We start from the raw sequence: 14,659 nt of genomic DNA, 5'->3' as shown, positions 1-14,659 counted from the left end.
TAGTGAATATTGCCCTATGGAAAAATTCGCGAATTCGTGAATTTTCCACGATATATTGTATTTGGAGATAAGCTCCACAGAAAAACCAGCGATTGCTGGTACGCGATGCAGCGGGGACCCACCGTAACTAATTTTTTCATAAAACCCCATCTGTCATAAATTAGTGCCATCCTCTGTCCCCTGTTTATTGCTGTGTTACAAATATTTTAGCAAAATAATGAGAAAGGCTGTTACTACCTACAGATGAGGTAAATGCATGTGTGTGAAGATTTTTTTTATCAGCTACTGTACAGCATTAGCTTTTTATTTTTCCATTCTTATTCCTACCTTGAAGATACATAGCTGGGAGAATTCAACACTACAAATAAGGCTAATTGTGACTGGTTGGCTTTTATAATTTAAAAAAAACCTGATTCAAGCTATGAAAACATCATACGTATAGTCAACCCCCTGTATTCGCGGGGATGCGTACCACTACCCCCCGCGAATAGCTAAAATCCGCGAATACTTGACACCCCTCTAAAAACACTTATAACTGCCTATTTTGATAGTTCAAAACACCAAAAAACCAGGCTAAAAATGCTCATACCAGAATATTTCAATAGTTTTATCATAGAAAGTGCATTTGGTCATGAAAATCATATGAAAATACAGTAATCTGTGACCGAGTCTCCACGAAAAATACCGCGAGTAGGTGAATTTTCCGCAAATAAGCATATATGTGTTCCATAGAGAAATCCACGAATAGGTGAGTCCGTGAATCGTGAGCCCACGAATCCAGGGGCTAACTCTATACTAGTCATCCTAGCTATAGGCTGTTATTTATGAAATTTCACATGTGGTCTGAGCAAACTTTTACCCATTACCTTAATTTCAGTTATGGATCTCTCACTAGTAAAAATATTCAGTGATTTTATGTAAGGTGAAAATTTTTTCAAAATAAAAAAACTGCAAATTTTATTCTTTTCTGGCACAATGCCTCCTTAATATAACAAGAACTTCACAATACAGTCGACCTCCGGTATTCGCGGTGGTTAGGGACCACAACCACCCATGAATTCATGTTCAGTTGTTACCCCCCTCCAAAAATACTTATAATTGCCTATTTTAATAGTTCAAACACCAAATGAACCTTCAACTATCTTCTTCTTCTTCTTTTAACGTGCTTTTTTCCCATTTTTGTATGGGGTAAGCACGATGCCTTCTTTTGAAGGACTTTTGATTTGGCTTTGGGTTAAACTATCATCCCACATCAAATATACCTTAAACCAGTGGTCCCCAACCTTTCAAAAAGGTGTGGGCCAAATAAATTATTGAAAATGCAATTGCAGAGGCCATAATATATATATATATATATATATATATATATATATATATATATATATATATATATATATATATATATATATATATATATATATATATAAATATATATATATATATATATAAATATATATATATATATATATAAATATATATATATATAAAAAAATATATATATATATATATATAATATATATATATATAATATATATATATATAATATATATATATATAATATATATATATATATAATATATATGTATATGTATATATGTATATATATATATGTATATATATATATATATATATATATATATATATATATATATATATATATATATATATATATATATATATATATATATATATATATATATATATGTATATATATATATATGTATATATATATATATGTATATATATATATATGTATATATATATATATGTATATATATATATATATATATATATATATATATATATATATATATATATATATATATATATATATATATATATATATATATATATATATATATATATATAGGCTGGTTCTGCATTACGTCAGCTAACTTGGATATCTCAGGGTATAGTTCATAATTGCTATTCTCATGCAGTCCTTCAGGTGAATATCAGTGAGGAGTGACCTATACTTGGATTCTAAGATTTTCATTGTCGAAAATCCTGATTCACATACATATGTCGAATCAAAGCATGAATGTAGTCTTTGATATACTTCTTTCAGTAATGGAAATTGCTTTGTATTTACTAATGTCCTGAATTCTTGATGTTCTGCATTGCTCTTCAGCAATGCAGTAGGGAAGTAATGTGAGTCCTTTAGAGATCTGAGACATCCATAACTTCAGTTTATTCATGAAAGCATTTACTAAGCTTATCATTTAAGACAAAGATTTCATTTGCCCTTGCAGTGCTAGATTTAGCTCATTCACTTTAGATGTGATGTCTGTTAAAAATGCAAGGTCAGCTAGCCATTTTGGATCATCAAGTTCTTCATATGAATCCCGTCTTTGTTGTACAAAGCCCTTTATTTCAGGAATTATATGTTAAAATCCTTTAAGAACATTTCCCCTACAGTACTTAGCCAACACACTTCCTTGAACAATAGAAAGTCACCATATTGAGCATCTACTTCATAGAGAAGAGATTTAAATAACCTATGTTGAAGAGCTCTAGCACAAATAGAATTAATCATTTTTATAACCACCTTCATCACATGCTCATAGTTAACATCTTTCAAACAAAGAACTTGCTGGTATATAATGCAGTGGTAGCTAATGAACTGAGGGAATGAAGCATCGTGTTTGCAGTGTCACAAAGCCTACATTGGCACCTATCATTGATGGAGCCCCATCTGTTGTTATTGACAAAAGTTTTTGAAGAGTTAGATTCACCTCATCAATGAAATTCTTGAAAACATGAAAAACATCCACTCCACGCATTCTTTCTTTCAGGGGTAAGAGCACTAATAAATCTTCTTCACAGTGTCATCAGAAAAAACCATGCGCACGATACACTTACTGTAATTGGGCTGTGTCCACAATGTCTGCAGATTCACCGAGCTGCAAGCTGAAATACGTACATTCCTCAATGTCTGCTTTCATTTCATTAAACACATTTCCTGACATCATTTCTATCCTAAGTGAGACCATCTTCCGAGACAATTGCATGGATTTGATTGCATTTATGATTTCAGTCTTATTCTTGAAACTTTCAAACAAAGGTTCAGACACTGCAAGCCAACACTCCTTCACCATTCTCGAATAGTTTCTTCTTTTTTGCAAGAACACAGGCAACATTAAATGTAGCAATGATCATTGCATAAGCTTTATCAACAGGCTTCCGGAATATTTCTTGCCGAGCCAGCAACTCAGATTTTAGCAGTTTCACTGTCTCGCTTTGTAAAGCACTGCCAGGCAGATATTTACTATCACAACTCTTGTGAAATGTCACAAAATGCCTCTCTACATTGCTTTTCTTAGATACAGCAACAGTTGCACATCAAATTAAGCACATACATTTGTCGTTGATATTGGCGAAAAAATAAGTCTCTTACCATTCATCATGGAAAGCGCAATTATGACTTCTTTTCCTTTGAACCTGAAGCCATTCTTGTTCTTTAACTGAAAATGAAATTAGCATGGATTTTCTCGAAACTCCATATTCAATTTGCAAAGGAACAGAAATAGCACTGAACTCTACAAGAGAAAAATCCCAACTGAACTCATGATATACTAGAGCAGCTAAACGACTGAATTCATCGTTACAGAAGTTGGTTACCATACACGTCCTGGACAAGGATATTTCAAACCATTGCATGGACACTTCCACGATCAGTAATCATCAGTTGCACTTTCTACGAATTTCTGAATCTACACAGCTACCCTTGTAACAGTCCAATCAATACTCTCTCTCTCTCTCTCAAATCATGATTACAAATTTTAGATTTTTCGTATTCATAATGAATAAAGAAAGAGATACCAAAATATTTTACAATTTTCATTTGAACCTTTGCGGGTGCCATGGTGCCAGCGAGCTAAAAGTTGGGGACCACTGCCTTAAACTGTCATCCTAAAACACTTTAATATAATTTCAGAGTCATCTTACAACATCCCCCTTAAAAATATATGGCTTACGGCCACATGTGAAAACTAATCAAGTTCCCCCTATATTCAGGCACACCCATTTTCTCTCATACAGTATCAAAGCCATCCCATTTTCTTTTTACCGTAGATAGGGGAAACTGGGAATTCACAAGTAGAATTAAGTACTGTACCTAAATATTTAAATATGCATTGAAAAAAAATACCAAATTATAAATACAATCAACAGTGAACAGTGATAAAATATTCTCTTGTGTACTGTTGCATGTTTTAATCATACTTAGAATCAACTAAACTTGTAATAAAAACAGTACAGTAAATCAAGCAAAGAAAATACAATTGTAACATACGTATGTATCCACACACTCATTCGATGGCATCATGAACTTTTTGGAGTTATAGTTTTGTATTTTTATGTTTGATACAGTAATTGATATTTCATTGAAGGGTATGTACAGTATTGAAAGAGAGAGAGAGAGAGAACTGAGGTGTGTTTACATTGGTCAAACAAATCGGGAAACACCTGTTTTGTGATTTTGAGGGATTTTACTTTAACATAAAGTATGTTAGTTTTGTTTTTTACACCCATTTTACTTTTATGTACAAAATTAAAAATAATAATTCCATTAATACATGCGTTTCTTTTAACAACTAAAAAATTATTTTCCAAAGTCTTTCAGTAGGAGACTCAATCACCTGATTCTGAGAATGTAAACATTACAAATGGCTGGGCAATCAGTTTTTATTATACATATCAAGGTGATAATAGAGCGTCATAATAATACAGTATAAATGGATTCTGTAAGTGAGATAACATTCTATTGATATTTTGCTGTTTTTACACAAACCCTTTGTGAGCAGGCATCATCAATTGATGACTGTTTATAGCTTTAGGGTTATGACTGGGTATCATCCCCTGATGATCAACATTTCGCGCCATACAGTTTGAACAAATTTTGCAGGAAAGTGTTTAGATCACTTCCATGGGACATAAATGACTCATGGCAACTCTTACATCAACTCTAATAGCTAGTCGGTACAAGAGAGAGTGATCAGTTTGCCTTGAGGTGTCACAGGAGAATGTCCACTATTCCCATCCAAGGATGTCTTGTACATATTTTACAATAAATACACTCAGGAAAATATTACTGATTTTAGTTCTTATCTATTATGATATTGTGTGAGCTGTAATTATAATTTTGCAAAATAAAATAAACAAATTATTAGAAAAAATATTTATAACTTGGTAAAATTAGCATATTTTTTATGACTGTCTTGGCACAGGGTTGGAAATATTCACTTTCAACTTCCATTAAAGGTACAAAAAAATTTTTAGAATTTTTTTCTTATGCTTTGTGCACAGGCCTATGCATATCTTCCTCTTATCATTGATGCATTTTTTCAAATTGGCCAACCTCAAATTTAGCCCGGTCTAGGGGTGTGCTTAATATATATTTAGCCCGTCCTGTAAGGGTTAATGTTAATACTGAAAATTGGTAAATAATTTTTTTATCATAAAAAATAACATGAAAATAATTAGCAAATATATTAGATATGCTCTACTATCATCCTAAAACACTTTAATATCATTTCAAAGTCATCTTCCAACATTACCCTTAAAAATATATGGCTTACAGCTATGTTTGAAAATTGATCAAGTTCCTCCTATATTCAGGCATAGCCATTTTCTCACATACAGAATTCAAGCCGTCCAATTTTCTTTTTACAGTAGAGAGGAGAAACATTGGGAATTCACAAGTAGAATTAAGTACTGTACCTAAATATTTAATTATGCATTGACAAAAAAAATACGTTTTATTGATATTTTGCTCTGTCTACATTATTATTATTTTGAAAATTAGTAAATCATTTATTATAAAAAATGTAGTCAAGAAAATAACAATTAGTAAATCATTTATCATAAAAAATATATTTAGTCACGAAAATAACATGAAAATACAGTAATTAGAGAATATTGCTCTACGAAAAAATTAGCTAATTAGTGAATTTTGTGCAATTTATTTGGACTTATGTTTCACAGAAAAATCCGCAACTAACTGAAGCCGCGAATGCTGAACCGCAGTAGAGTGGGGATTCCACTGTATTTCTCACTTATGCACCGCCACCCCTTAAATCTTGACCCTTTTGAAAAAGTGATTATCGTACCATGTATCTGTGAAACATTTGTTTGATTGAAATCTGGTTTAGTTAGTTTCTAATTACTGTACATATAGACTACAAAAGAATTCATGCTATTGTTTGAATCACTAACTATTATATCCCATTAACAGTGAAGGACTTGTCTTTCGGCTTCATCTCTTATGTCAAGAATACCTGCAGTTGGATTTTCAAGTGGATAGGTTATGGCATCCTAGCATATTATACCATGGCCTATTTCTCACTCCGTGTTACACCTGAGGGAACTATAGAGTCAGCCATAGGTAAGGTTCTGTGTGGTTATTGTGTAAAGTATGGAAGTTCTTGCATTCGTGTACAGAAAGTGTATAATGTGATATATTTGCTCTGTCAGTAATGTTGTTCATAATCCACATTAAAACCCAAACTTTATTGTATGTTAAACTTTCAAACAGTAAAGTTGCTAACCTCAAAAACTCAAATAATCTTTAGTTATCATTACCACAAAGTAGTTCGCTGTAAGACGTATAGCATTCTAGAATTTAGGAGTTGCTTTTGTAATGCAGATAGTTCATTGTAAAACTCACAAAAGCAGAAATTTCAGCTTTGTTCTTAAGTCTAGCAAAAATCATTGATTGGGTTGCTTTATAAGTTTTCATTCTTATACTTTTGTACATTATTATCTTTGTATTGGTAAATATGTTTCAAATTGCAAAGTACTGTAGTGTTTTTCATTTCATGTTGCATATCTGTGTTGTATACCTTGTTGTATGGGAGACCACAGCAGAGTGTGTTAACATCCAAATTGAATTTGTACACATCACAGATTTCTATACCTTTATTTGGAGAAAAAATATACCTGTACCAGCATATACAGTACAGTATACTTATACTGTTTTGTTAGTTGTAAAATAGGATTACAATTAGTTTTTTGTTATCCATTTCATTATGTAAGGATCACTTTTTATGTTAATTAGGCATTTTCTTTTTACAGCTTTCAGCAGAGATGATTTTGACGCATGGATGTCACGAGCTGTGCCTTTAAGTATTGCAATTGGTGCATTTTCACTGCTGATAACAGTAGCAGAGGCACTTACCTCAGCCCTGTTTGAAGTTCGTGGTTGCTTGGATAAATTTGGCGTCTTCACTACAACATTCGTTTATTCTGCTATGGCTATCAGCTTATTTGGAATAAGCTTGGTTAGTATCTCGATGCTTTATAGTATATAGTAATCTTGTTCTTACTGTAGTAGTCTTTCTGGAAATGGGTTCAGTGTTTCAAAAATGGAATTTGTCCTTCACCTGAAGATTATTTTGCAAAGATAAATGTAGCTGATATTTTGACCCAGGATAGTTTGCAGGCTCATTTATGGTCTGAAATCATTCCCTTTATGCCTGCTTTGTTTTCTTGCAGAAAATTTTACCTCTGTTTCAGTATTTTATTGATAGAGTAAGAATTCCTGTTGAAAAATATTAACATTTTTTTTTTTCAGAATAAACTATTTTAAACATACAAACCATTGTCATAAATAAAGTTGATGAGATGCATTTACCTAAGATGATGATTCTAAAGGACCAGCTAGTAAATGAAAATGTTCTCGGTACAGGCCGTTACAGGCAGTTCCCTGTTAACGGCGGGGGTTCTGTCCCCGGCCGAGTGCTGCTAACTGAAAATCAGCAGTAATACAGCCAAAAACCCCGCTTAACAGTGCCATTAACTGTATATTGGTGCCAATAACTGGAGATCGGCACCAAAATCCCCACTTAACGGCGCTGTTAACCGGAGATCGGCGCTCAAATCCCCACTTAACGGTGCCGTAACACTGAAACGCCATTAACCGATGCCACCGGTAAGCAGGGACTGCCTATTATGTTGAAGTAGTTTAACAAGACTACTGACTTGTTTCTGGATTCAAACTGGGCTCACCCAAAGAATTTGTTCTTAATGGATGGTGAAAATTATAGTAACATAAAGCTACAAAATGGACTAGATGAAAAGTATAAGGCAGAAACGAGTGTGGTTGGCTTGGAGGGATTTGCAGCAAACCTATATTGCCTTCCTTAGTGTTTTTTACAAGATTTGTTGTAGCGAGTATTCCTCCCGTGAAATCTTACTAAAGGTAACAGTCATATGTCTCACCTACCCCTCTTAGAATAAAGCTTCAGTCCGGAAAAGAAAAATGCCCCCAATCATAAGTTGGGAAGAGGACCTAGACATTAAGGAATAGTTTGCATGTGTAAACAAAATGGTTTGGTATATCATGTTAAGAAATACCATGCTAATTACAGCCAAACAGATGTTTCCTCAACATGCATTTCAGAGAGAAAAAAGTGAAACATGCATTCCAGAGAGAAAAAAGTTGCTTGGGGACCTTTATTGCTTTAGCAGTACTCTGAGAATGTTTGTTGTGTGTACAGTTGACTGTTGTGCTTTATAATTTTCTTTGTAGACTTAGTAGCCTAGTTTATTATTCATTGTTATTAACATGTACTTTTGCTGAATTCATTTTTTCTTTTCGTTGAAAATAAGTAAATACAGTATAGAATTTCATTATAACAGATTTATTAAAAATGTCAGTTATTATTACATTATTTTTCTTTGTTAATAAGTCAATTAATTTCTTGTCATACCCTCAGGTTCCTTACACTGTATTAGACAGACCTTCCAACCAACGTGTATGGCCTATTTTCCACCACTGGTATGAGTACACATCAGATATCCATCTAACATCAGCATATGGCTTATTTAGACGAATGACAGGTGTTGGAGGAAGACCAGAAGTGGTTTTAGAGGGAGCAATGTACTTGGATGGACCATGGAGAGAGTATGAATTTCCTTATAAGCCTGGGAGTGTGGACCGCCTCCCATCCTTTGTGGGTGAGCACTATACTGTATTATTATAAAGCAGACTTCTGTATTGCTCAATGTGTTGGAAACATCTTGCTCGAGGCTGCTAAATGAAGAAGTAAAGTCAGTGAACAGGCAGTATGAATTCATTTGCTGTAGCTCATCTTTTCTCACTGTAATTTACAGTGAGAAAAGAATGAGTAACTAGTGATACATATTGTTATTTGATTTTGACTATGGCTTTTAATTTTGTCTCGGTTATCTTTTTCTGAAAAATTTTACTGATATTTTAAAGTGAAATATTCAGTAACTTTTGTAGTTATGTTTGGGAATGCAGTGTTAATTTTGTCATTTTTCTGAATTCATCGCTATTTAACTTCATTTAGAAATCTCTTGGTACTACAGTTATGATTATGTTACAGCTCCTCATCAGCCAAGAGTTGATTGGCAGTTATGGTTTGCTGCACTGGGCACATATAATCAAAATCCTTGGTTGATTTCACTTGCGCATCGTCTTCTGTCTGGACAGCCAGATGTTGTGGCTTTACTTGATCCAGCATCACCATGGAGAGATAGTCCACCAAAATATATCAAAGCCACTAAATATACTTACCATTATACTAACTTTGCAGAAGGGTGAGTAATGTAATTATACCTTTTTAAGCTAAGTTATGAATACAAGACACTTTTCTTGTAAATGTAGGTTTTATTTTTTAATTTACTTGAATTGAAATTTATGTTCCCAAAGGTTAGGGTTATGTACATTTATATTCTAATGTGTGGTTGATATTCTGTTGAGCTTTGAATGTTAATGAATTAACCTGACCCTTGAGTTACTGATTTTAGCTATAACAGAAGCTCATAAGAATGCTGAATCATTCAGAAGAAACTATAAGTTGTGATTTGTGAGTTCTGAGTTAATATAGTCCACCACATACTATACAACTCACACTTTGGTGGCAGATTTCACCTTGTGCTATGTGACAAAATTTTTGCTAAGTTTCTAGCGAACTAGTAAAAATAATTAATACAGTCTGCTTGCCATGGACATAGATTTCTGTAACATGATTTATTTCTAACACACAGACTTTAAAGTGTCTGTTCATATGTACAGCAAACTAAACACTTGCACTGCACATCAAAACTTAGTCTCCAGCATCAAGAATACTGTCACACAAGAGTTCATTATCAGTGAGTTTCCCTTCAGAAAGAATGCTTTCTTTTTCTGATTACTTTGTTTCAGAGATTTATTCCAGTTTGTTGTAAAGTACATTATTCCAAAGGACCAGCTGACTATTCTTTTCTTAGACACTTAAGTATAATTTTTTTCATTCATGACAACAAATATTGCAAGTTGATCCTCAATCCAAGCTTTTCAAGTTCACCTGAGGGAAACTGGTGATAGTAGATACCAATAGTTCCCACTGGTAATTTAATATTATTATCAGAAGATTTTAGACCCCCTCGCAGTCTCAATGTTATTTGGTCATGTGAGTGTATTTGCACTCCTACCTGTTAGTCCATTAGTATGTATCATTTGAGCATTATGTCTGGTTACACAGAATTTTCTCATTATAAGCTCTCACTGTATACACAAGGTTTGTTTTACCAAGCGCTAGCTTAATATTTTTTTCATTCCTCTTAATACTTTTAAATAACGAGAACAGACATTTCATGTTAATCCTTTTAATAAGCATATTAGTTCGTATGCAAAAAACAGGTGTTGAAATTTCCCATGGTTGTGTGGAGTATTAATTGTTTCATCAAAAAACAGGCAGTCCCGGTTTACGGCGGTTCCGGCTTCGGACGTTCGGGGATTCGGCGCTTTTCAAATATATTCATCAGAAATTATTTCCTGGTGTTCGGGGTTACGACGCGTCGAAATTTATGGCCCCAAATGGTTAATCATAATTTGAAGGTTTTTATGTGGTTTAGTAATTAAGAGCATTAAAAGTAAGTTTTTCTTATGATTTTTGACGATTTTCGACGATGTTCCGACTTCAGATTTTCGGTTACGACGCAAGCGGAACATTAAGCATATATATATCCTAACATTGAGGACTGAGATATTCCCCGAAATATCAGTTATTTATAGGACAGTAGAAGATAGTCTTACTGTACTGTACACATGTTCTGTGGACCCTCAGGTATGTATTGACTAATAATCTTATATTTGGTGATCCTTAAGGATTGTTTTCCAGTGCTTGTTACTTAAATATTTTCCATGAAGAATCATTTATTCACCCATTCTTACTTAAGTGCTTGTGTAGAGGCTAATTTACATGAAGTTGTTTACTACCTACAAGTGGTAGGGCCTGTAAACTAATCTCTCCTTACCCAGTGTCATTTGTCACTTGCCTGGACAGTGACAAGTAGCATTGAAGTCCAAGCTACTTTGCTTACCACTAGCCAGCCACATGACCTACTAGCAGCCACCATCGTCCTACTGTACATGACAATGCATTGACAGTTGTCATCTGAATCCCTGGCGGTAAAGATACAGTGTCTACAAAATGGAACTCAGGAGGAAATTCATGAAGACTAGAACATTAGGCACACAAGTACTTTAATAGGAACAAACATGAAATGGCCTTGAGTTCTGTAGCTGATGTTTCCAGTGTGAGTTTTGAGAATTAAGTCTATAAGGAACTCATAGACAGGACCTAGTAAAAATTACTAGATCAAAAATTTAGAGCAGGTTTGGATGTATGGATGACATTTATCATCCTTGTCACGTTCAAGGTGGCTGATTCCTTTCTACGGAATGTAAAGCAAAACTATATATTTATCATTCTCACATTTGGTATTTGTTGTCTGAGGGATTATTTGTTGCCAGGAACTGATCCCTGGTCCACCACTTTTAAGGATGGTGATTTTGAGAGGAAGATAAAAACCTGTGATGTTAGGGTGAAAATCGATGAGGTTTTGTCAGTGGCCAGGAGCGCTTCTAAAACAAGGATCTTTAACAGGATGCCCTTGTCCTTACAGTACTTCTCCATTGCACCACAAAGTGGTTGAAAAGCCAATCCTCAAAAATTATGTCACCCATGTCTTGGGATTTGACATCCAATAACTGGTAGAGAGGCCTTGGGGATATTCTTCAGCTTCTGAGCAGTGGCTTTAACTTAAAGTTCCAAGTACAATTGCTTTCCAGTATAAGGATCATTTTTTTTTTTTTTTGTGACCTTGAAGCCTGGCATAGCCTTCTCCTTGACTGTGAATGAATGGTGTGGCTTCTTCTTCCAGTGAAGACCAATCTCATCTGCACTGAATATATGTTCTGGAAGAAATTTGTTTGCCTGAATAATCTTTACCAACATTGCAGAGAATTCGGATGCTGCTACTTTATTCGATAACAAGCTTTTCCCTTTGATCTTGATGTTGTGAAGATTGTGTCACTGCTTGAACCACATAAACTATCCTGAACTTCCCTTGAATTCTGTGACTACCTTATCCATAAACTTCTTTAGGAGGTCAAACAAAGGCAAAGCGTTCTCTTGAATAAATAGTTGGTTTGTGGGGATAAATTGATGTCTGCCATTCAAACTAAAGCGAAAGATGAATTCTGTAACTGTCATTAGTAAACTTCTTGAAGTCTTAAAATATAATAAACATTTGGCTTGTAGGGGTAAACTGACAAGTCTGCCATTCAGTCTGAAGAAAAAGGTATTCTATTTCTTCATAGATTTTGCCTCGTTTCGTGTTGATGATGGTGTTCTTCACTAGAGCCTCATCTTTGATATGGGCTGAAATCTGTGCCTCATCTTGAACAACTGTCGTTACCATCATCTGACTCAAGCCGGAGTCATGAGCTTTTCCCTCTTTTCATGACATTATCAGTCACCCTACCTTCCAACGACCTAGGAGAAAGCCTAGTATCACTAGCACTAGCTCAAGCAGTAGAAACTTTCTTAGTAGCCTTGTAGACTATTAAATTCACAAGTTCAAAGCAAATGAGATGCTACGAATAACACCTATGTAACAAGTTTGAATAAACTGCCATGAACCAGCATCACCATGTTAACAGAACAGTGGAATTGTGGGTACCAAACATCTGTACAGTGATGTATTTAAAAATTTTTAAGCTTTTAATTGACTGTATACACTACAGTCACCACAAAAAAACTCCGAACACCCCATTTAAATGAAAAAAAATCAGAACAATGTTATAAAACAGAAAATAATTGCAAAGTTTTTATTTTATTACCTTTTATTCAATATTTTGACATTCCTCCATTATTTTTAAGTACATCGCTTAATCTTTTTGGCATAGAATGAGCTAAATTTTTAAAATACTGTGCATCCATTTCTTCAAACCAAAACTGTCTGATTGCATCCTTCAACATGGGCAAGGATGTTTTCTCTTCTCCCATGGCATTCATTCATCGTTTCATGTAAGCCCATGAACAATATAGAAACAGGATTCATCCCTAAATACAACTCTTCCCCAGTCTTTTTCAGTCCAATGCAAATATTCTGTGCAAAATTTCTTTCGCTTCATCTTCATAGCCGTAGAAAGGCGAGGCTTCTTTGCTGCAACATGAGAGGAGAGACCAAGTTCTTTCTGCAAACGATGTTATACAGTTCTTGCCGATACATTACCAAGTAAAATGGGATTTTCTGATTTCAAAATTTCTGCTGGCATTGATGGGTGTTTCATAAAAATCTTTTTCATTATGCCGTCTGTCCTTTTTAGTCGTCTTTCTTGGTCTTCCGGAGCCTTTTTTCCGTTGCAATGCAGTTTCTAAGTCAGCCGTTTTGACACGGTTGTACCACATGGACACGGTACTTATGGCGATGCCCATCTCTTTTCCTATGGCTCTCATCGACTTCCCAGCTCTCCATAACGTAACAGTCTTCTTTTCAACTGATATCTAAAGCGCACAAGAGCGCAAAATTTAGCGGTAGCCAACTAGGTGGATATGCCTGGAGCAAATGAGTCGACATTCAAATTGTTTGCCGAATTTTCAGACACTGGATGTCTAGACAAGGGACGAGACGCTGCTGCCAGACTGTCAACACTGCCAAAGATACGATAGAATGAGGAAATACAAACCGTTTATAGCGGGAATCCCAGAAACTGTCCGACCGCATATTTCATCATGTAGTGGGGTTTGGTTCAAAGTTTATTTGCAGTGACTGTACATTGTTTTATATATTTCAGTTTTCTTATTTTGTACTTATTATTGGTTTTAGGTTACTATATTTTAAAGGTTTTCACTTTTTCTTTATTGGTTTTAGGTTACTATATTTTAAAGGTTTTCACTTTTTCTTTTTTGCTGACCAGTGCAAAGATGCATAAACTTACATAAGTCAGATTTTATTTTTCCCACAAAGTAAAAAATGATGAAAGTTGAAATGACAGAAGTTGAGGTCCACCTGTATTTTATTCCCAGTTATTACATAACTAATTCTGTTGCTATCTGTATTTTACCTAATTTTAATACAGTATTTAGTTTTCCCCTGCATATCATGTTCTGATCACTTTTTCACTCCTAGTTGTGTTTTCACTGTGCTGTGATATACATTAAGTTTTTTTTATTTTGTATATTCACCATACACTGAATATGTATTAGCTGTGCTCGGATATATATATTGAGGCTTTTTACATCCTCTCCAAAGAATTTCTTTTTTTCACCCACTTGCTGTGGTGGCCATGGTCAGGGGTGTTGATCCCTCCTTTCTGTTTACTGTGCTGTTGTGGATCAAATCTGCTGTCTTAGCTGCTAAC

General features: G+C 34.4%; 1 protein-coding gene across 1 annotated transcript in view; it reads left to right on the top strand.

Annotated features, from left to right (window-relative positions):
- LOC136835661 (lipase maturation factor 2-like) overlaps positions 1 to 14,659 on the top strand; it is a 110,760-nt gene that overhangs the window by 88,586 nt on the left and 7,515 nt on the right. The window contains exons 7-10 of the mRNA XM_067099480.1: positions 6,236 to 6,385; positions 7,075 to 7,280; positions 8,718 to 8,958; positions 9,351 to 9,564. Of these exons, the coding sequence (XP_066955581.1) occupies positions 6,236 to 6,385; positions 7,075 to 7,280; positions 8,718 to 8,958; positions 9,351 to 9,564 (811 nt within the window). The remainder of the gene's footprint in view (positions 1 to 6,235; positions 6,386 to 7,074; positions 7,281 to 8,717; positions 8,959 to 9,350; positions 9,565 to 14,659) is intronic.

The sequence above is a fragment of the Macrobrachium rosenbergii genome, chromosome 4 (assembly GCF_040412425.1).
Source record: "Macrobrachium rosenbergii isolate ZJJX-2024 chromosome 4, ASM4041242v1, whole genome shotgun sequence".
Taxonomy (NCBI): domain Eukaryota; kingdom Metazoa; phylum Arthropoda; class Malacostraca; order Decapoda; family Palaemonidae; genus Macrobrachium; species Macrobrachium rosenbergii.
This window is presented reverse-complemented; position numbering and strand designations above follow the sequence as displayed.